Consider the following 22,064-nt stretch of genomic DNA (forward strand, 5'->3'; position numbering starts at 1 on the left):
ACAAGGTGCTGCGTGCGAGATCGCGGGGATTCCCCAGCGACGGGACCCGGCGTGATCAGGCAACTTATCCCCTATACCTTAGATAGGGGATAAGTTGTCATCACGGTAGTACCCCTTTAAGTGAGCCATAATCACAGATGTATTATAGAGCCATCTAGGTATGGAGAAATATTCTTATGTGAAACTGATTTAAGGCCATTTAAACACTACATTTTTTTAAGTGTTTTTCCAGGACCTTTATATTGATGGCCTATCCTTAGGACATTAGATGAGTGTCACAACCTGTTTAGCTACTTGAACAGGTCACCAGTGCTATGACCTCTTTACAGCCTACAAGGCACAGTTCTATACAAGTGACTGTATCTGGTATTGAAGCTCATCCCATTCACTTAATATTCTTGTGACGAGACAGGCTAATCAAGGGTTACAATCTGGCACCATGACACAAAATTTACTTCAGCTAAGCACCTGTAAATGGTCCTGGCAAAGACAAGGTTGTATAATGAATGTGCCACTTGTATCTGGACATATCTGTGGTATTGGTGGATCAAATGATCCTCTCTACAGGTTGTCCCTCTGGGCCATTAGGAACCTGTTCTCTGTGTGTGCATTCCAAGGCATAATCACTGCTTCCAACACCTCCTAATAACTTGGTCAGAATGGCCTAGATGGCAAGCAGTGTGTTAAAATAACCATCCTGCATCTCTCCACCCAATGATACACCAATATCAAAGTCTGTTAACTAGGTAAAATGTTTTTAAATGCAGGAAAGAGGGATGTGTAGCAGTGAGCAAACTTTCACAAAGATGTACACTATCCAAAATTAGCCTCTGAGAGCCTTTTTTTTTTTTTATAGAGGAAGCACTGTGACACCCTCTTGTGGCAAGACCCAGTGTTGAATCAGACCACACCTAATCATTTAAAGGGGTACTCCGCCTCTAGATATCTTATCCGCTTTCTAAAGGATCTCTGTGCAGTCACCCGGCAATCTGAACATTATGTTCATGAATGGAGGGGGCATTCGAGGGGGTGTGGTGTGACGTCATGGCCACAGCCGCCCAACGTTTTGAACATAATGTTCAGAATTCCGGGTGACTGCACAAAGAACGCGGGGTTCCCAGCGGCTGGACCCCCCGCGATCAGACACCTCATTCCCTATCCTTTGGATAGGGGATAAGATGTCTAGGGGTGGAGTACCCCCTTTAACTATCTGCCTAATACGTAACTGCATAGTGATTTGTGCCGCAATCTGACATTTTTGTCAATGGGTGTCTATTAGAATGTTGCATAACACAATGATATCGCATTTTATAAATTTTTCTACTTTTGTGATTTTTTTTCTACATTGACTGATTTAACAGTTTCATAGGGAAATGACTATTTAAACACAATGAAATGTATACAACATGTAAGCTATAGATAAACTGCGGAATCTCACAACTTCCGATCATGACTACAGTTATATTAGTTTTATTCTCCAAATACAAATTCCCAAATATTAAAGGAGTACTCGCAGGAAGTTCTTTTCTTTTTGAATTTCCTTTCTGTCTGACCACAGTGCTCCCTACCGACACCTCTGTCCGTCTCAGGAACTGTCCAGAGCAGGATAGGTTTGCTATGGGGATTCGTTCCTGCTCTGGACAGTTCCTAAAATGGACAGAGGTGTCAGCAGAGAGCACTGTGGTCAGACAGAAAGGAAATTTTAAAAGTAAAGAACTTCCTCTGGAACATACAGCAGCTGATAAGTACTGAAAGGGTCAAGATTTTTAAATAGAAGTAATTTACAGATCTGTTTAACTTTATGGCACCAGTTAATAATTTTTTTTTCCAGTGGAGTACCCCTTTAAAGACAGGAATTGGGACAGGGATAGAGTGGGCCAAGCCTGACTATTACAAAGTCTTTTTTGTTTAATCTAACGTGCTTTAGACTTTTGTCTGCTTTGCTTTTTTTTACAGCATTAAATGTTCAGCTTCTTCTTGCTGTGTGGGATTAACATAAGGCAGAGAGCTTTTCTTGTGCATGTGGGCTATCCTGGTCTTGAAGTGCAGATGAAAATAGCTTTACCAGCCCTAATGCATCTCTCTAGGATACAATTAAAGATATCTGCAATAGAAATAAAATATCACTTGAGATGAAAACATTTACAGTAGATGAATGTATTAAAAGCAAACATTTGAGCTTTTGTTCTTTGCTACTTTATTCTGTTATAAGGGCATCTGCAGAAGTTTTCATTTAATTTGTTAGATTCAGCTAATGGCCTTTTTATATCTGGCTTGACATATTGGTGTGCCCACCCACAGATGGGATTCAGCTGGAAAAGGTTTTGGTCTCCAAATTCTGTAGTTTGAAGAGGAAAAATAAAGTGTATTTATAAAAACTATTGACTAAAACCGATCTGCAGGTACTCCAATGTCATTGAGGCCATCACATTTTTGTGGATTTTTCATTATAATAAATTGGGAAAATATTGTTGCAGACTGCACTATTTTTGCCATAAAAAACACACCGATGTGATCCTAGTTTTAAAACATATTGTTTGGATTCATTAGATTTGTTTTATATGTGTCATGATGGGTCAATGCAGAGGTGTCCAATCTGTGGTTCTCCAGCTATCTCTGGATTGGAGATTGGTTCCCTGATATTGGTAGGGTGCTTTCACGTCGGCCATTTTGATGTAGTTTCAAAATCAGAACAAGGACAAGATTCAAAAGAAGAGGAAAAAAAACCTTTCCAGGAAAAAAACTTTTTTTATATATATATCAACTGGCTCCAGAAAGTTAAACAGATTGGTAAATTACTTCTATTAAAAAATCTTAATCCTTTCAGTACTTATGAGCTTCTGAAGTTGAGTTGTTCTTTTCTGTCTAAGTGCTCTCTGATGACACCTGTCTCGGGAAACGCCCAGTTTAGAAGAGGTTTCCTATGGGGATTTGCTTCTAAACTGGGCGTTTCCCGAGACAGCTGTCATCAGAGAGGACTTAGACAGAAAAGAACAACCTTAACTTCAGAAGCTCATAAGTACTGAAAGGATTAAGATTTTTAAATTGAAGTAATTTACAAATCTGAATTCAGGTAGAAAACAGACATGGTGCACATCTACAATCTTGATCTGATTGCTTCTCAGCATAATATCAAAACTAACAGGTTGTTAGTATACATTTTTGATCAAAAAGTACAAGCCCACTCGCCACGTCAAGGCCACCTATTTAGAGTGGGTCCCTAACGTCCCTAGCATAAAATGGCGTAGCACTGGGCGGCGACCACCACCGCAGCGACACCAGTGCCCACTGGGGGGAGACGACCCACTGGCAGAGTGGCCCCAATGCCACTCAAACCAGTCTATGGATCGCATCTCCCCGCAGACACGGCGCTACGGCAGCAACGGACACCGCACAGCACCACACCAGTGTGAACAAGGTGTAATAGCTCACTAACTATGATTTCCCAGTCAGACTGGGAGGCTGCTAGGAAAGAAATGGCCCTTGCGTAGCTAACTACTACTTATATAGGGTTGGGCTGAGGGGGTGGGGAAGAGTGCAGCACATGTTCAAAAAAAAAAAAAGGAGGGGATAGAAAACACAGTGTGAATTCAGGTAGAAAACAGACATGGTGCACATCTACAATCTTGTATAATGATCTGATTGCTTCTCAGCATAATATCAAAACTAACAGGTTGTTAGTATACATTTTTGATCAAAAAGTACAAGCCCTCTCGCCATGTCAAGGCCACCTATTTAGAGTGGGTCCCTAACGTCCCTAGTATAAAAAATAATTTACAAATCTGTTTAACTTTCTAGAGCCAGTTGATATATAAAAAAAAAGTTTTTTCCTAGATAACCCCTTTAACAGTTAACACCTTTTCTGATCTATTCCTGACATTGGCTATATCAGAATGGCCCATAAAAACACATAGATCTGCATGGGTCAATATATCAATTGTTAAAGGGGTATTCCGGGCTGAAACATTTTATCCCCTATCCAAAGGATGTCTCAGCAGCAGGCCCCCCACGATCTCCCTGCAGCACCCGTATTCTGTGCGGGTGCTGAATCTCCAGTTTTGGAAACCTCCAGGTTTCCGGGACTGGGGACGTGAAGTCATGCCACGCCCCCTCCATTCATGTCTATGGGAGGGGGCGTGACGGCTGCCACGCCCCCTCCCATAGACATGAATGGAGGGGGCGTGGCTTGACGTTACGTCCCCAGATTCAGCACCCGCATAGAATATGGGTGCTGCAGGGAGATCGCGGGGGGGTCTCAGCAGCAGGCCCCCCACGATCAGACATCTTATCCCCTATCCTTTGGATAGGGGATAAAAATGTTTTGCCCGGAATACTCCTTTAATATCAACATCAATATAAATCCTTGCCTGGATAATGATTTGCCATGCTTTGGCATTGAGAAGGGTTTTGGCCTGTTGTTTTTAGTCTGAGAATATAACCAGTACCTGTTTCCATTCACTGACAGCAAGTTTGATAATTGTGAGGAATTTACATAAAAGCTACATCTTATTTCACTTCCAAAACACATTCCAGTGTATACCACAGCATGCTCATGGTGGGCCCACTTTAATAGTATACCATGCTTTTGCACCGTGCGCAAAAAAGTATACATATGTGAAATGGACCAAACATACTAGACTATGTTCAGTCCATTAAACTCAAAGGGGTTAATAAAAGTATCTCTCAGTATATGTTGGAATACCTTTTTGACAAGCAAAACATTATGTGAGTCCCTGCTGAGTTGATCCAGAGGAAACCAAAAAACCCTCATACTAGAGGTAAAAATTCATTCCCGACTCCAAATATGGCATCAGAATAAATTCCTGGATCAACGTTCTGTCCCTATAATCTAGTATACATAACCAGCGATGTTGTTATTCTCCAAAAATGCATCCAGACCCCTTTTATATTCTTTTACAGAGTTCACCATGACCACATCCTCAGGCAGAGAGTTACATAGTCTCACTGCTCTTACAGTAAAGAACCCCCATCTGAGCTGGTGTAGGAACCTTCTTTCCTCAAGACGTAGAGGATGCCGCCTTGTTATAGATACAGTCCTGGGTACAAATAGATCATGGGAGAGATCTCTGTAAGGTTCCCTGATATATTTATACATAGTTATTAGGTCGCCCCTAAGCCTTCTGTTTTTCTAAACTAAATAACCTAATTCTGATAATCTTTCTGGGTACTGTAGTCCTCTCATTCCATGTATTACCCTGGTTGCCAGTCTTTGTCCCCTCTCCAGCTCCACTATATCTTTCTTGTACACTGGTGCCCAGTACTGTACACAGTATTCTATGTGTGGTCTGACTAGTGATTTCTACAGCGGTAGAATTATTTCCTTGTCATGGGCATCTATGCCCCTATTGATGCACCCCATGATTTTATTTGCCTTGGCAGCAGCTGCCTGACACTGGTCACTACAGCTACATTTACTGTTAACTAAGACTCCGAAGTCCTTTTCCACGTCAGTTGTCCCAAGTGTTCTCCCATTTAATACATAATCCCAGCCCGGATTTTTCTCCCCATGTGCATTACCTTACATTCATCAGTGTTGAACCTCATCTGCCACTTCCCAGCCCAAACCTCCAACCTACCCAGTTCCATTTGTAAAAGTGCACTGTCCTCTATAGTGTTTACCGCTTTACAGAGTTTAGTTTCATCTGCAAAGATTGCTACTTTAATATTCAACCCCTCTACAAGGTCATTAATAAATATATTAAATAGAACAGAACCCAAGACTGACCCCTGTGGTACCCCACTAGTAACAGTCACCCAATCAGAATAAGTACCATTAATAACCACCCTCTGTTTCCTATCACTGAGCCAGGTACTTACCCACTCACACACATTCTCCCCCAGCCCAGTCCTTCTCATTTTATGCACCAATCTTTTATGTGGCACCGTATAAAATGCTTTGGAAAAATCCAAATATTCGACATCCAGTGATTCCCCCTGGTCCAGTCTGGAGCTCACCTCCTCATAAAAGCTGATCAGGTTAGTTTGACAGGACCGATCCCTCATAAAGCCATGCTGATATGGAGTCATACATTTATTTTTATCAAGATACTCCAAAATAGCATCTTCTTAGGAAACCCTCAAACTATTTACATACAACAGAGGTTAAACTAAAAGGCCAGTCCTGGGGAACAGTCCCTGTCACTATAGAGTTCCTGAATATTAAAAAATAGGAGTCTGTCTATTACATTACTTAATTCCTTTAGAACACGGGGGTGAATGCCATCTGGACCTGGTGATTTGTCTATTTTGATTTTTTTGTAGGCGGCACTGTACTTCTTCCTGGGTTAAACAGGTGACCTGTACTGGGGAGATTACCTTATCTTGATGTATTTCACCTGGCATTTCATTTTCCTTGGTGAATACAGTGGAGAAGAATTTGTTTAAAATATTAGTTTTTTCATGATCCCCGTCTATAATTTCTTCCTCATAATTTTTTAAACGACCTACACTTTTATTTTTTTACCTTTTTGCTATTTACAGTATATAGTTAAGGAACATTTTGGGGTTAGTTTTACTCTCTTTGGCAATGAGTCTTTCTGTCTCTATTTTTGTGGTTGTTTTGTGGCTATTTTTCTACTGCTGTACAAATCACAAAGTACAATTGGTGGCGCTCAAAAAAATAAGCCCTCATATGGGTCTGTAGGTTCAAAATTGAAAGCGTTATGATTTTTAGAAGGTGGCCCTCATTTATTCAGAGTGTTGGGTTTTTACTAGTGTGAAATGTTGTTTCAGACTAAGTTTCCTCTCTATTTACTATGGGGATTCATAGATTTCCAAGTCGGGAAAGCTTTTTCTTGGTGGAAATTTCCAGCCTTCTACACAGGATTTTCTGTTAATTTAATAGTAAATCAGTCAGTTTGTGAAACCTCACCCCTTTTCCACCCGGTCATGCCTCCTTTCCCTGGTGGCCGCTCCCGCTTTTCCAAGTTTGTTGGGTTTGTAGGATTATTTTGGTGCGATGCGGCAAAAAATCTGGCGCAGACACAATTTGTGACACAATGCGCAACATTTTGGCACACAACCCGACAAAATAGGTCCGGTTTGCAATAGTAAATAATGTCCAATGTATTGCTTTAAACTATTTGCGTTTACAAAATAAAAAAGCAGGACATTGTAGTGTGTTTCTATATCTACCATCATCTACAACCTTTACCTTGTCCATTCCCATTGTCCTCCTCCCACTCTCACAGCGATGTAATTTTCTATCATATAAGTGGACAGATTCAGTGTAAATGTTCCTTACAGCAGGCACTCCTCTTCCAGGGCCACCTATAAGCAAAGACCTTCTCAATTCATGGGTGAAACAAGAAGGAGCTGGTAGAGCACTTGTTAGGGCCAAGACTCCTCCTCCTTGACTAGCGTTTGTAGACACATGGCTCTAGCAATAAATAAAATGTTTCCCTCTGGGAAGCAAGGTCTAGATACAACTCTAACCCTGCCAATAGGTGAATCCAGCCCTGCACTTGATGCTTGTGTGCCCTGGTAGAATCTATTTAAATGAGTTCTAAACTACGAAGCACAAGCATCAATAGGGAAAGCATACTTTAGTTAACAATATATGCAAAGAGCAATAATAAATACTAGATATAGATGACATTCAGTCTTGTGGTTTAATATATTATGCTAGTCTGCAGGTAGAAATGCAGCATCATAACATTTGGAGATGTAATATTCTAGATGACCTCACGGGTGACTGATTATTTCAGGGATGGCCTTTGGAAAGAGCATCCTAATGGACGTACACATTGAGACCAATCATCTTTCACTTGAACCTTTTTTATTTTTTAAAGTGACACATGGTTAAGAATGAAAATTCTTAGTGACTTGGTCACATTTCAGTTTGGGTCACTGTTTCGTAAGATGGGTGTATTGAATGTAATGAAAGCTATGTGAATGTTCATTGGATTTAAATGTGAAGGTTTATTGGTTTGAGATGGGGTCAGAAGAACAATTTAAATGCAGAAAAGAAGGCGAATGAGGATCAAAATTACCTGCTGTTGAAAGATTACACTTTATATACACAATGGATGTTGAATGTGATTTTAAGTGATCATGGCTTTTAATCTCCCCAAGGTCTGACGCTCATCTGTATGAAACTTTCTATAAATGGAACCATTAACATAGTAATAAGTATACAGGGAAGAACATAATTCCATGTAGAGTTTACAAAATAATAATCAGATTTTCTAATATCTTGTTTGTGGAATATAGTCAATAATGCTCTGTAGTGATTATGGGTCATGTAAATATACACAAAGATGTTGGGCATCGTTGTTGCTGCAAAGGTTAAAGGAGTGGGGGGTGGAGTCAATATGTCAGTGCTCTGACCATATGCCGCACACTGCATCAAATTGGTCTGCATGGCTGCCATCCAAGAAGGAAGGCTCAAGAAGGGGAGCTACTGTTCATAGAAGGAACCATGAATGCCACATGTACTATGATATACTTAAGCAGAGCATGATCCCCTCCCTTTAGAGACTGGGCCACAGGGCAGCATTCCAACATGTTAACAATTACAAACACACCTCAAAGACCACCGTCTCTTGGGCATGAACTCATGTGCACTCACTACATTGTAGCAGATTGTCATTTCTTCAGTGTTGTCACATGAAAAGGTATATTAAAATATGAACAAAATGGTAAGGGGTTTACTCACTATGTGAGATACTGTATGTTAATAGAATAGACCCAGGAGGCTGGGTACTTATATCAATATTTAAGGAATTGAATAGACGTAATAATTTGTTTGTTCAAGGCTTTATTGATTGTTTAGGTATTTACACATATATTAAACAGACCCTGACTATACCACTCCCCCTTGATGAAGCTAGGTAGCAAAACTTTATTGGGCATTTTACATGGATTTACATCTGTGATATAATACTGATTGGTACTTGCATCTATATGAATTTGTCATTCAATAACATATATTACTGTTATATATTTTTGTAGTAACTTGTACCAGTCCATGATTTTGTGATATGCATACTTTGTATGCCTCCATGGTGCAGACACCAATCTTATCACACCTTTTCTATGGGTGTTGTGCTCCTGCCATTTTTATTGTCTATTTTGTTGTATTGCTTTAACATCATGGATTAATAAAAATGCATGATATGTCTGTGCCATGCATTGCTTTACTCATGGTATAGTAACTCTCAAGCCTTATTGCCTCTCCACGTTACACATCTGTGCATAGAGCTGAATTCCTCAGTAACCAAGAAAAAATCATTACTAAGAAGGTGCTTTTTATTTGCTTCACTCATCCTGGTGGCCACTTTGGGTGATGCCTGTCCTGGGGTATATTAAGCCTCACACCCCTGATGACATGGGTGGCCGTACAAAACATGTGGGGGAGGCTGTGTGTTTATGTTTTTTTTTAGAAAGAAGTCCTGGGTTGTGACAGTGCACACTGCTGGCACAATTTATGGGAATAATTTTCTCTTCCGAAAGGACCTGTACATTTAAAAAAAAATTTGTTAGTCAACTAATATTTTAAGAGGATCACAATAAAGAATGGTTAAAGGTGAAGTGGTTTATACCCTGTGATTCCATTCAGGATGTACAGTGTTTGGTAATTGATTTATTTATGTACCCCATTTCCATTCCTTTGGGCAATTTTTGTATTTCAGGTTTCTGGCAGCTAAGGGGGTTTAGGAGACACATTAGTGGGTGTCTAGAAAATGTTGGGTTTAGGAGCCTAGCTATCTTCCCTGTGGTGGCCAGGATCCAAGCTCCAAGAGTAAGAAAACTAAGTGTGAGAGGGCACTTCTTCCCCTAAAGGGTTTGTCCCACTTTTAAAAGTTATCCCCTATTGTCAGAATCGCGTCACTGCTTCATCTCCATTGTAGCTAAGGAATATAGCCGAGTACAGCGGTTGGCAATCTTCTTGGCTCCCATTAGAATCAACTATTCTGATGACTCAGGCTCCTGTTCTTGAGATGGTGGTGGAGTCTGAGCAGTTGGATGACTGTTGGATGACTATAGCATAGGGGATATCTTCTAAAAGTGGGACAACCTCTTCAAGAGGTTATGTAGTGAACATCACCTTTGGGCACTAAGCACTAATATGGTACACTAAGTGGTTAATGCTAAGATAATTCCGAACACAATGTGAAAACTATAAAATTAGAACTGTGAACTGTTTATTGCCTGTACAGTTCCTAATGTTATCAATTTGACAGTTATGTGTGTTAAAATGATTGAAGAGACTGTAATATATTTTTACTTTGCTAAGCAAGAATTAAACTAGTTCATGCAACTGAACAGGGTCTGCAGTAGAAATGAGCGAATCACTTCATTAAACTCCATTTACAGCGATTCAGGCTCCAGGGCATCTAAAATGGCGGATCCATATGTCAGTACATGGGGCAAGGAACGCTGGGAAGGCGGGAAGGCAAGGCGGGAAGGGAAGTAGGCGGGATGACCCTGAATCAAATGCAGGATGCAGCCTATCAGCAGCCAGTCACCCCTGTGATGTCACAGCCCTATATATTCGGCAGCCATTTTGCGGCTCGTCATATCATTCATTACACTGCATAGAGATAGGACGGACATTGCTGTGTGTGTGTTACACAGAAAAGCTCATTCCAGCAGCTTTTCACATCCTAGTCACAACAGCGTTTTGGTGGACAGAGAGCAGTGTTTTTTTCACTGAAAAGGATTTTTACTGCAGCCAGAAACCTCCCAGTCATTTTCTACAGCATTGTATTACAGAGAGGGGCAGATAGCTGTGTTTTGCCTCATACATTTCAACAAGCTGCCTCAACTTCATAAACCTTAGCAGGAATAATTTTTCAGCGCAAATCTGTGTCTTTGTTCCACAACAAATCATCTGCAGGTTATACTAGTCTGTAGACGGTATTGTTACGCCAAGCGCTCCGGGTCCCCGCTCCTCCCCGGAGCGCTCACGGCGTTTCTCTCCCTGCAGCGCCCCGGTCAGACCCGCTGACCGGGAGCGCTGCACTGACATTGCCGGCGGGGATGCGATTCGCATAGCGGGACGCGCCCGCTCGCGAATCGCATCCCAAGTCACTTACCCGTCCCGGTCCCCGGCTGTCATGTGCTGGCGCGCGCGGCTCCGCTCTCTAGGGTGCGCGCACGCCAGCTCTCTGAGACTTAAAGGGCCAGTGCACCAATGATTGGTGCCTGGCCCAATTAGCCTGATTAGCTTCCACCTGCTCCCTGGCTATATCACATCACTTCCCCTGCACTCCCTTGCCGGATCTTGTTGCCTTGTGCCAGTGAAAGCGTTTAGTGTTGTCCAAGCCTGTGTTACCTGATCTCCTGCTATCCATATTGACTACGAACCTTGCCGCCTGCCCCGACCTTCTGCTACGTCTGACCTTGCCTCTGCCTAGTCCTTCTGTCCCACGCCTTCTCAGCAGTCAGCGAGGTTGAGCCGTTGCTAGTGGATACGACCTGGTTGCTACCGCCGCAGCAAGACCATCCAGCAAGTAGCCACTTAGAACCGGTCCACCGACACGGTCCACGCCAATCCCTCGCTGACACAGTGGATCCACAACCTGTAAGCCGAATCGTGACAGGTATAATACACATAAGTCCATTCCTAATAGTCTTTGACAGAGTGCAATTTTGGGTTTAGTACACAGCTGTTTTGTGCTGCAGCACTGTTGTGTACTGCTGGTGTTGTGCAAAAATAAGTTTTTTAAAGTGTACTGTAGTGCATTTTTCTGCCGTTATAAGTGCATACCACATATGTACATCTAAGTAGTGTACTAATTTGTACCTGTTAATCTGTCAAGGGCCTAGATACTGTGAAAGTCCAGGCAAAAGTAATCACTGAAAAAATACAAGATTGGGAGCTCTTCATAAAATAAAAGAACCCAGGCCGATGATACTGCGTTGCACCCACCCAATGTGCCAAAAAATTCTAAAAATAAATCATAAATGGAGCAGTCCTACCAGGCTAGGGATATAGGATTTAGAAGGAAAACAAAATAAAGAAATAACAGATAAAAGAGTTGTGTCAAATGCTAAACATTTATTAGAATATATTAATCTTAGTAATTTGATAGTGAGGTCCTTGGCAGGGCACTTGCTTCGGACGACACACAGAATAAATATTAAACAAATAATAAAAATAAATTAAATACATTACTATCCTTATCACCTATCATAAAATGGGAATGGTTGGGGATATTAACTTCCTGTTTGTGGCACATTAGTATATGTGAGGGGGGAAACTTTTCAAAATGGGTGGTGACCATGGCGGCCATTTTGAAGTCGGACAGTTTGAATCTAACTTTTGTTTTTTCAATAGAAAGAGGGTCATGTGACACATCAAACTTATTGGGAATTTCACAAGAAAAACAATGATGTGCTTGGTTTTAATGCAACTTTATTCTTTCAAGAGTTATTTACAAGTTTCTGACCACTTATAAAATGTGTTCAATGTGCTGCCCATTGTGTTGGATTGTCAATACAACCCTCTTCTCCCACTCTTCACACACAGATAGCAACACCGCAGGAGAAATGCTAGCACAGGCTTCCAGTATCCGTATACACTGCTATATACTACTATATACACCGCAGGAGAAATGCTAGCACAGGCTTCCAGTATCCGTATACACTGCTATATACTACTATATACACCGCAGGAGAAATGCTAGCACAGGCTTCCATTATGTGTAGTTTCAGGTGCTGCAGAATGTGCAAAACAAAAATTGGAACAGGACCCTCAGTTTACGCAGAAGATTTTGTTCAGTGATGAGACGAACTTTTATGTGAATGGTGAAGTTAACAAACAAAACCACCGCTATTAGTCTGACACTAACCCACATTGGATAGATCCCTCCAAGACTGTTGGAACACAAAAATTGAAGGCATGGTGTGGTATATGGGGTACAAAAGATAGTGGGGCCATTCTTCATCAATGGAAACCTCAAGGCCACTGGATATGCAAAATTGCTCCATGATGATGTGTTTCCCTCTTTATGCACTGAAGCTGGCACGTCCCCTGAGTTTTTCCAGCAAGATGGTGCACCACACATAATGGGTGTCAGGTCCGAGCATTCCTAGATGAACAGTTTCCTGGAAAGTGGATTGGTCGTCGTGGGCCAGTTGAATGGCCCCCAAGGTCTCCCGATCTGACCCCCTTAGACTTTTATCTTTGGGGTCATCTGAAGGCAATTGTCTATGCTGTGAAGATACGAGATGTGCAGCACCTGAAACTACGGATACTGGAAGCCTGTGCTAGCATTTCTCCTGCGGTGTATATAGTAGTATATAGCAGTGTATACGGATACTGGAAGCCTGTGCTAGCATTTCTCCTGCGGTGTTGCTATCAGTGTGTGAAGAGTGGGAGAAGAGGGTTGCATTGACAATCCAACACAATGGACAGCACATTGAACACATTTTATAAGTGCTCAGAAACTTGTAAATAACTCATGAAAGAATAAAGTTATGTTAAAACCAAGCACATAATTGTTTTTCTTGTGAAATTCCCAATACATTTGATGTGTCACATGACCCTCTTCCTACTGAAAAAACAAAAGTTGGATTCAAAATGGCCGACTTCAAAATGGCACCATGGTCACCACCCATCTTGAAAAGTTTCCCCCCTCACATATACTAATGTGCCACAAACAGGAAGTTAATATCATTAACCAGTCCCATTTGATTAAGGTGTATCCATATAAATGGCCCACCCTGTAGATTCGCCGCAAATAAATTTGACCCAAAACTATTTTTTCAGAAAATTCGGTGAATCAGCCAAATCGAATTTTTCTAAAGTTTGCTCATCTATAGTCTGCAGCATGTCATTAAATTAGATGAGACCCCTATTGCTGTTATGACGTGGGGCGGTAATGAAGTGAATACACACTGCCTAGCATGCCTACTACACTGACAGGAAAGGAGCCCACAGATTGGCAGCAGCAATTATGTCTCATCACCTAAACATGTATTGTATTTAACCCCTTAAGGATCCGGGGTTTTTCTGTTTTTGCATTTTCGATTGTTCCTCCCTACCTTTAAAAATCATAACTCTTTCAATTTTGCACCTAAAAATCCATATAATGGCTTATTTTTTGCGCCACCAATTCTACTTTGTAATGACGTCAGTCATTTTACCCAAAAATCTACGGCAAAATGGGAAAAAAATCATTGTGAGACAAAATTGAAAAAAAATGCCATTTTGTAAATTTTTGGGGCTTCCGTTTCTACACAGTAAATTTTTCGGTAAAAATGACACCTTCTCTTTATTCTGTAGGTCCATACGATTAAAATGATACCCTACTTATATAGGTTTGATTTTGTCGCACTTCTGGAAAGAATCATAACTACATGCAGGAAAATGTATACGTTTAAAATTGTCATCTCCTGACCCCTATCTCTTTTTTATTTTTCCGTGTATGGGGCGGTATGAGGGCTCATTTTTTGCACCGTGATCTGAAGTTTTTAGCAGTACCATTTTTGTATTGATATGACTTTTTGATCGCTTTTTATTCATTTTTTCATGATATAAAAAGTGACCAAAAATACACTGTTTTGGACTTTGGAATTTTTTTGCGCGTACGCCATTGACCGTACGGTTTAATTAATGACATATTTTTATAATTCGGACATTTCCGCATGCAGCAATACCACATATGTTTATTTTTATTTACACTGTTTTGTCTTTTTTAATGGGAAAAGGGGGGTGATTCAAACTTTTATTAGGGAAGTGGTTAGATGATCTTTATTCACTTTTTTTTTTTTGCACTTTTTTTTTGCAGTGTTATAGCTCCCATAGGGACCTATAACACTGCACACACTGATCTTTTACATCGTTCAATGGTTTCTCATAGGAAACCATTGATCGATGATCCTGCCGCTTGACTGCTCATGCCTGGATCTCAGGCACTGAGCAGTCATTTGGCGATCGGACAGCATGGAGACAGGTAGGGACCCCCCGGCTGTCCTGTGAGCTGTTCAGGATGCCGCGATTTCGCCTCGGCGATATCGAACAGCTCTCTGAGCTAACCGGCAACGTTTTAGCTTGACTTTAGACGCGGCGATCAGCTTTGAACACTGCGTCTAAAGGGTTAATAGCACGCTATTAGCCATCGGTCCTGGCCGTTGTTAGAGGCCCGACCCGCTATGATGCCGTGGCCCCGCGTTATAAAACGGGAGCGGACTCATGACGTACCATACGTCATAGGTCCTTAACAAGTTAAAACATTGAGATTTATTAAAACCTGTGCAGAGGAAAAGTGGATCAATAGCTCATAGCAACCAATCAGATCACCTCTTTAATATTTTTGGAAAGCCCTCTTGGTCATTTATTTATTTTTTGTTTAGGTAGATATATAATTAATGATAGATAGATAGATAGATAGATAGATAGATAGATAGAGAAGCAGGTGGAGCAGCACTCTCGAATTGAACTAGGTGCAGTGGGTGCAGGCTGTGGATGGGCCCTGGTCCTCAGGCCCCGATTAGATACAGCAACCAAGTAAACACAGCAGCACTCCAGCGTAGTGAGGAATAGTGACTTTTATTTATCACCAAAATGCAATAGCGACGTTTCAACCACCTCACGTGGCCGTCCTCCAAGGAGGACGGCCACGTGAGGTGGTTGAAACGTCGCTATTGCATTTTGGTGATAAATAAAAGTCACTATTCTTCACTACGCTGGAGTGCTGCTGCGTTTACTTGGTTGCTAGATAGATAGATAGATAGATAGATAGATAGATAGATAGATAGATAGATAGATAGATGATCAATAATTAGATAGAAAGATATTTCCAGTAACTGCTTGCATGCTGTGTATAAGACAAAATGTCAAATAATATTCTTTGGCTCTTAGGAAAACTGTAGAAGACAGAAAGAACAGCTGTGTGAGAAGTTTGATTATTTATATGCCGTTCTTGAAGAAAGGAAAGGTGAGCTGACTCAGATTATCACTAGAGACCAGGAGGAGAAACTTGAATATGTTAAGTCTTTAAAGAAGAAGTATGCAGATCATATGGAAATAGTCGCAAAACTGGTAGAATCGGGAATTCAGTTTATGGATGAGCCTGAGATGGCGATGTTCCTTCAGGTGAGCGTCTAAGAATAAACTTTAGAACTTGTTCTATTCCATAATTCCTTCCTTCATGGCAACAGGCAGAAGATTCAGGTCCTTCTCATAACTGGGGCGGTCAGCTGTCCACCAACCCCTGCCATGAGACTAGGAGCTAGTGGGGGATGATGGTAATGGCCACAGCACCATGAAGGCTATGTAGCTATGTAGCAATGTAACAATGTAACATAAAACCAAATATTGTGTTCCCCAGACAATTAAACTGACTGCTGTTTACCTGCACTAAACCCAATATGCTGGGTTATAGTGTGGGTGAACTGTGGGGTAACTTACTAGTAGTAATTAATGTATTAATACTTCTATTAATAAGTATTTCCAGTGTTAGGGGTCTTTAAATTCTAGCTGCATTGCCGGTTTTCCGCACTCATCCACCTTCTCCATATTCCCTCTTCTGCCACCATAATTAATATGCAAAATATTCACTTTCATGTTGCTATTCACATCCTAGTGGATAGTTTCTATATTTATGACAGGGGGGGGGGGGGGGCAGAGCGGGGAATATGAAGGAGGCTGGGGAGCACGGCAAGCTGGCTCCCCGCCTCCATTGCGCAGAGCTGCAGCTAGGAGATTAAAGAGCTATAACACTGTAAATACTTTATTCATACAAGTAATTGACCCTGCATTGTAATGTTTACCCAAACTATAACCCAGTATATTGGGTTTAGTGCAGGTGAACAGCTTTAAGCTTCACTTTAATGCTGCTAAAAAGAAGATTATTAACTAACCTTTCCATTACCTACAGAAATAAATAGTTGTTTCTCAGGATAATGTTTTCCATTTTCTTCCCACAGAACTCTAAAGGTTTACTACAAAAGTAAGTCCCTATATCTATGAGCCATACACCTGGCTATTGTTCTGTTTTAGTCTGTTTTTCCTGACATACAATGTTAAATGTTTTAGAATTGCAGAAGCATCTACAGGATTTCAAATGGAAAAAATTGAGCCTGGGTATGAAAATATGAGTCACCTGACAGTGGACCTCAACCGAGAAGAGAGAATAATTAGAGAAATTGACTTTTATAGGGGTAAGTGCCATGTTTTATTGTAGTTCACATTTCACTCTAATAGAGGAATAAATAATCAAATCTGGTAAAAAGAATTGAAATATTTAGAAAATATTTATTTACATATTTAGCCTCTGGTTTTACTTGGTGTACCACATTTCAAAGGGGTTTACTGGAGAGAATAAAAATTTTTCAAGTCAGCCAATGCCAGAAAGTTATACTGCTTTGTTATGTCTATGTTATGTCTATTTACAAAAAAAAAAGCCTTCCAGTGCTTATCAGCTGCTGTATGCGCCCTCCAGAGGAAGTTGTATACTTCTTCCCTAACCAACATGGTGCTCCCTGCTACTCCCTCCTTCCCTAAGCAAACCCCAAGAGCTAATATCTCCTGCTCTGTACAGTTCCTAACATTAACAGTGATGGCAGCAGGGAGCCCTGTGTTGAATTGGAAATAACTGCACAACTACCGCTGGTGCAAACAGCAGCCAATAAGAACTGGAAGTCTTGAACTTTTTATATAGAAGTATCTATAGTACTTGGTTTGCTTGATGAGTTACCCAGTTTTCTTCCAGAAAAATGTACAGTGGTCCCTCAAGTTACAATATTAATTGGTTCCAGGACGACCATTGTATGTTGAAACCATTGTATATAGAGACCATAACTTTATGGAAACCTGGTAATTGGTTCTGAAGCCACCAAAATGTCATCCAAAAATAGGAAAAAGTGAGGATTAAAGAAAATTTTGTAGATAACTAATACAGATAAAGCAAGTTCTTACATATAAAAGTAAGAAAGATCTGCTGGGAGCTGTAATCACTGTCTATGTAGAGGACAGGAGCTTCTTCAGGGTCCTGTACAGTACACGCAATGTCCTAAAAAAGTAAAATGGAGTCGCCCTTACCTGGTGTCCAAAGGAGTAACTAATCGTGGCCCAGGTAAAAAGTAGTACAGAACATTTAGTACCTCCCTATACTGTAGGAGGTGCTACCAGACAGTCATTCAGTGCATACGCTTCAGTAATACAGGGGTTTTACCAGTAAAATGTCCATTCTGATTGGTCGGTTCTTCCAGCCATTGACATGTTCCACAGATCTAGACTGTCTGTAGCATTGTTTGTTGAGTCTGATTTCAAGTTACAGTGGTCCAGAAAAGACCATTGTATGTTGAAAGTGTGGTGTCCTGGCACCGTATTGCATCCGTTGCCTTGTGGTGAGGTCCCCAAAGTCAGAGTCCCTAGGTGTAGGTGGGGTCTTCATCCTTAGTTAGCCCCTTGTCACCCCTTTTGTAAATAAAATTATTTAGATTTAATGTATATATTTATATAGTAAGAGTACTTGCCTAGTTAGCGTCGCTGGACCTGCGGGTCACGTGATGCGTTCCAAAGACTCTATGGTTTGTAGTTCAAGGACCTTTGTAGGAAGTCAGGTGTTTACCCATTAGGCTATGTAACGGTGAGTGACAGCTGACTTGGACCAATCCAAAACGGCCCTGCCCATATAAGGGAGCGGCGGCCATTGCTCACTCTCTTTCCTCGTGGGCTGTTGACAGGGAAGGATCTGCGCTGCTGTCATCAGTGAGTTAGGCCCGAGCCTTGCCGCGACGGCTGATCTTTTCAAAACCGTGAGTGTAATCAATCCCTAAGCACTCTGCAAGATAACCGGACCATATCTATTCCCTAAATCCGGACGTATCTTCGCAAATTACCCTAAATTCTAAGACTTATATCAAAAGTCAAGGTCCGCAACAACTGTCAGTCACTGAAGTGTATGGAGACTGTATTAATGAGACTGTTACTGTTCATTGGATGTACCGCAAGTCTTTAAGAAAGGTTGATCCAAGTTCAAGTTCAACTACCTTGTGGACCTTCAGTCATTTTATGCATGCACCTATCGTTACTGGGAAGGGCGGCGATAGGCTGGAGAATTACCTCAGCATACTAGCCCCCAGCCTGGCGTCACGAACAATAGAGTTAACCTTAACCCCTGATATACTGAAGCAAAACCCTGACTACACTACCCCTACCCCAGAGGCCTACCACAAAAGTATTGTATGTTGAGGCCATTGTAAGTCGAGGGATGTGAAAACAGTAAAGACAATATATTACGATAATTCATATGTTGGTTGAATATTTTTTTAGTTTTTTAGTTCCATTAAGTAAGATTTTATTTACTGGCCCACGTTCAATTGTCTTAGTAGAATATTGTGGAATAAATAATACACATTATTTTATATATTTTTTTCTTTCATTTAGAAGGTGAAGAGGAGGAAGAAGAATTGGCAGAGGATGAAGACTCAGAGGAAGCTCATACAGAGTCTTCAGGAGAAGAGGACGCCTCACAAAGAGCGGCTCAAAAACCTGCCCCTACTACTGAGACCACAGTTACCACCACAAGCCAAAATGAAGAACAAACCACACCTCAGGAAGCAGAGCAACCAACTCCAAGTTCCCCTGCTCCACAAGTAATATAACCTATATAACCTGTGATCATCTGTGGTTGTTACCCTAATAATTAACATGTTATTAAACCCAGTGAAGATGGCCTCACATATGATGATCGTGATAATTACAACTAGGGTTGAATGAAGATCTGGGGTTCTGGCCACAGGTTTTCATAAATAACCATAAAATGCAGGGCAACAGTGTTAAAGGTCATCCAAGTTTTCATACCCAACAAATTTCAGATGGTCTCAGTTGGAGGGATGCTGATGTTTTTATGTGATTATTTAAATTATTTTAAGTTTATGGCATGTGAATGCAGCAATAGGTTAGTTCCAGCCAAGAGTAATATGGATGTGGTTTTGTATTCATTGTATGAACAGAAATCCCGGCACACCCACACGTTGTCTAAGGACCCAGACTAACTGTATCATGATGTTTTCAGTGCCGTCATTCCACCCATGGTTGGACCAGGACATAACATGCATCAGCATTATGCTTGAGTTGCAGAATAGGGATGGGTCTAGTTGTGTAGTAGGTCTAAGTGGCAAAAAAAAATAGATACCATTGGTAAAAGTCAGTGCAATGCTGCTTATAACATTGATAATGGTAGAACTCACATACAGAACACTATGCACATAACTGTTATTTATTTTCATCATAAACTGTAATAATCTGTTATTCATTTAAAGGCTTGATATTTGGCAAATGCCTCATTACTACGTGAAATGACAAGTATCAGAGTGCTCAGTTAGGACACATATAAGAGTAAGACTACTGTCGCAAAGAGAAAAAAGAGAAGTGGATTTAAAAATATGAAATCTTGGGATTGGTAAAAATGTATCTAGTTAGTAGATCAGCCAACACTTCATTTGTAACCTGTCACAATGAAAATGCAGTACAATCTGCAGGTGCCATATTATAGAGCAGAAGGAGCTGGCCAGACTGATATATACAGTGGTCCCTCAACATACGATGGTAATCCGGTCCAAATGGACCATCGTTTGTTGAAACCATCGTATGTTGAGGGATCCATGCAATGTATAGTATAGGACAGTGATCTACAACCTGCGGACCTCCAGATTTAGCAAAACTACAACACCCAGCATGACCGGACAGCCAACAGCTGGGAGTTGTAGTTTTGAAACATTTGGAGGTCCGCAGGTTGAAGACCACTGGTACAGGAAGTTATACTCACGTGTCCCCGCCGTTCCGGATTGTCACCGCTCGTCACCGCTGCCCTGGATGTCGCCCTCCATTGCTTTCACCACGTCCCCGGGGTGTCCCCGACGCTCGAGCAAGGCCTCTGCTTCCCCAGCATCCTCGCTCTCCGTCGCCGCCATCTCGTCGTTATGCACGCCGCTCCTATTGGATGACGGGACGGCGTGCGCAGCGACGTGATGACGATGATGGAAAGCGCCGACGATGCAGGGGATCCCAAAGAGGACGTGCCGGAGCCCCGATAACAGGTAAGTGATTGTCAGCGGACCACACAGGGCACCGTAAACGGCTATCCGGTGGCAGCTGAAGTAGTCTGCGCTGCCCGATAGCCGTTTATGCGATGGCCCCGACATACAAAAGCATCATATGTTGATGCTGCCTTCAACATGCGATGGCCTCTGAGAGGCCATCATATGTAGAAATGATCGTATGTCGGGGCCATCGTAGGTCGGGTGGTCACAGTAGTTGGAAAAATTCCAGCATACCTTGTCACTTATTCATGTAAATCTCTGCTAAGTCTGGGCTAAGTAGTCAGGTGGGTGGTCCTACTCAGTGATAGTGATGAGCGGCATAGGCCATATTCGAATTCGCGATATTTCACGAATATATGGACGAAAATTCATCATATATTCACGAAATTTGCATATTCGTTATATTCAGTTTTTTTTGTGTGCAAATATGCGAAAATATATGTGCATATTCACGAATATTGAGCCCTCCCTTCATTAATGGTATAGGGAACTAATGGCTAGTGCAGTGGTCTTCAACCTGCGGACCTCCAGATGTTGCAAAACTACAACTCCCAGCATGCCCGGACAGCCGTTGGCTCACTGGATCACTGCACTAGCCCATTAGTTCCCTATATCCTTAACCCCTTAAGGACCGAGCGTTTTTTTATCTTTGCGCTTTCGTTTTTTCCTCCTTACCTTTAAAAAATCATAACTCTTAAAATTTTGCACCTTAAAATCTGTATTATGGCTTATTTTTTGCACCACTAATTCTACTTTGTAATGATATCAGTCATTTTACCCAAAAATCTACGGCGAAATGGGGAAAAAAATCATTGTGCGACAAAATGGAAAAAATACAGCCATTTTGTAATTTTTGGGGGCTTCCGTTTCTAAGTAGTACATTTTTCGGTAAAAATTACACCTTATCTTTATTCTCTAGGTCCATACGGTTAAAATGATCCCCTGTTTGTATAGGTTTGATTTTGTATTGCTTCAGAAAAAAATCATAACTACATGCAGGAAAATGTATACGTTTAAAATTGTAATCTTCTGACCCCTATAAC

At 41.3% G+C, this 22,064-nt stretch overlaps 1 protein-coding gene across 1 annotated transcript in view; it reads left to right on the forward strand.

Annotated features, from left to right (window-relative positions):
- TRIM55 (tripartite motif containing 55) overlaps window positions 1-19,365 on the forward strand; it is a 123,812-nt gene extending 104,447 nt beyond the window's left edge. The window contains exons 5-8 of the mRNA XM_056518573.1: window positions 15,833-16,066; window positions 16,900-16,922; window positions 17,009-17,139; window positions 19,364-19,365. Of these exons, the coding sequence (XP_056374548.1) occupies window positions 15,833-16,066; window positions 16,900-16,922; window positions 17,009-17,139; window positions 19,364-19,365 (390 nt within the window). The remainder of the gene's footprint in view (window positions 1-15,832; window positions 16,067-16,899; window positions 16,923-17,008; window positions 17,140-19,363) is intronic.
- Window positions 19,366-22,064: the final 2,699 nt, after the last annotated feature.

Source organism: Hyla sarda, chromosome 5 (genome assembly GCF_029499605.1).
Source record: "Hyla sarda isolate aHylSar1 chromosome 5, aHylSar1.hap1, whole genome shotgun sequence".
NCBI lineage: Eukaryota > Metazoa > Chordata > Amphibia > Anura > Hylidae > Hyla > Hyla sarda.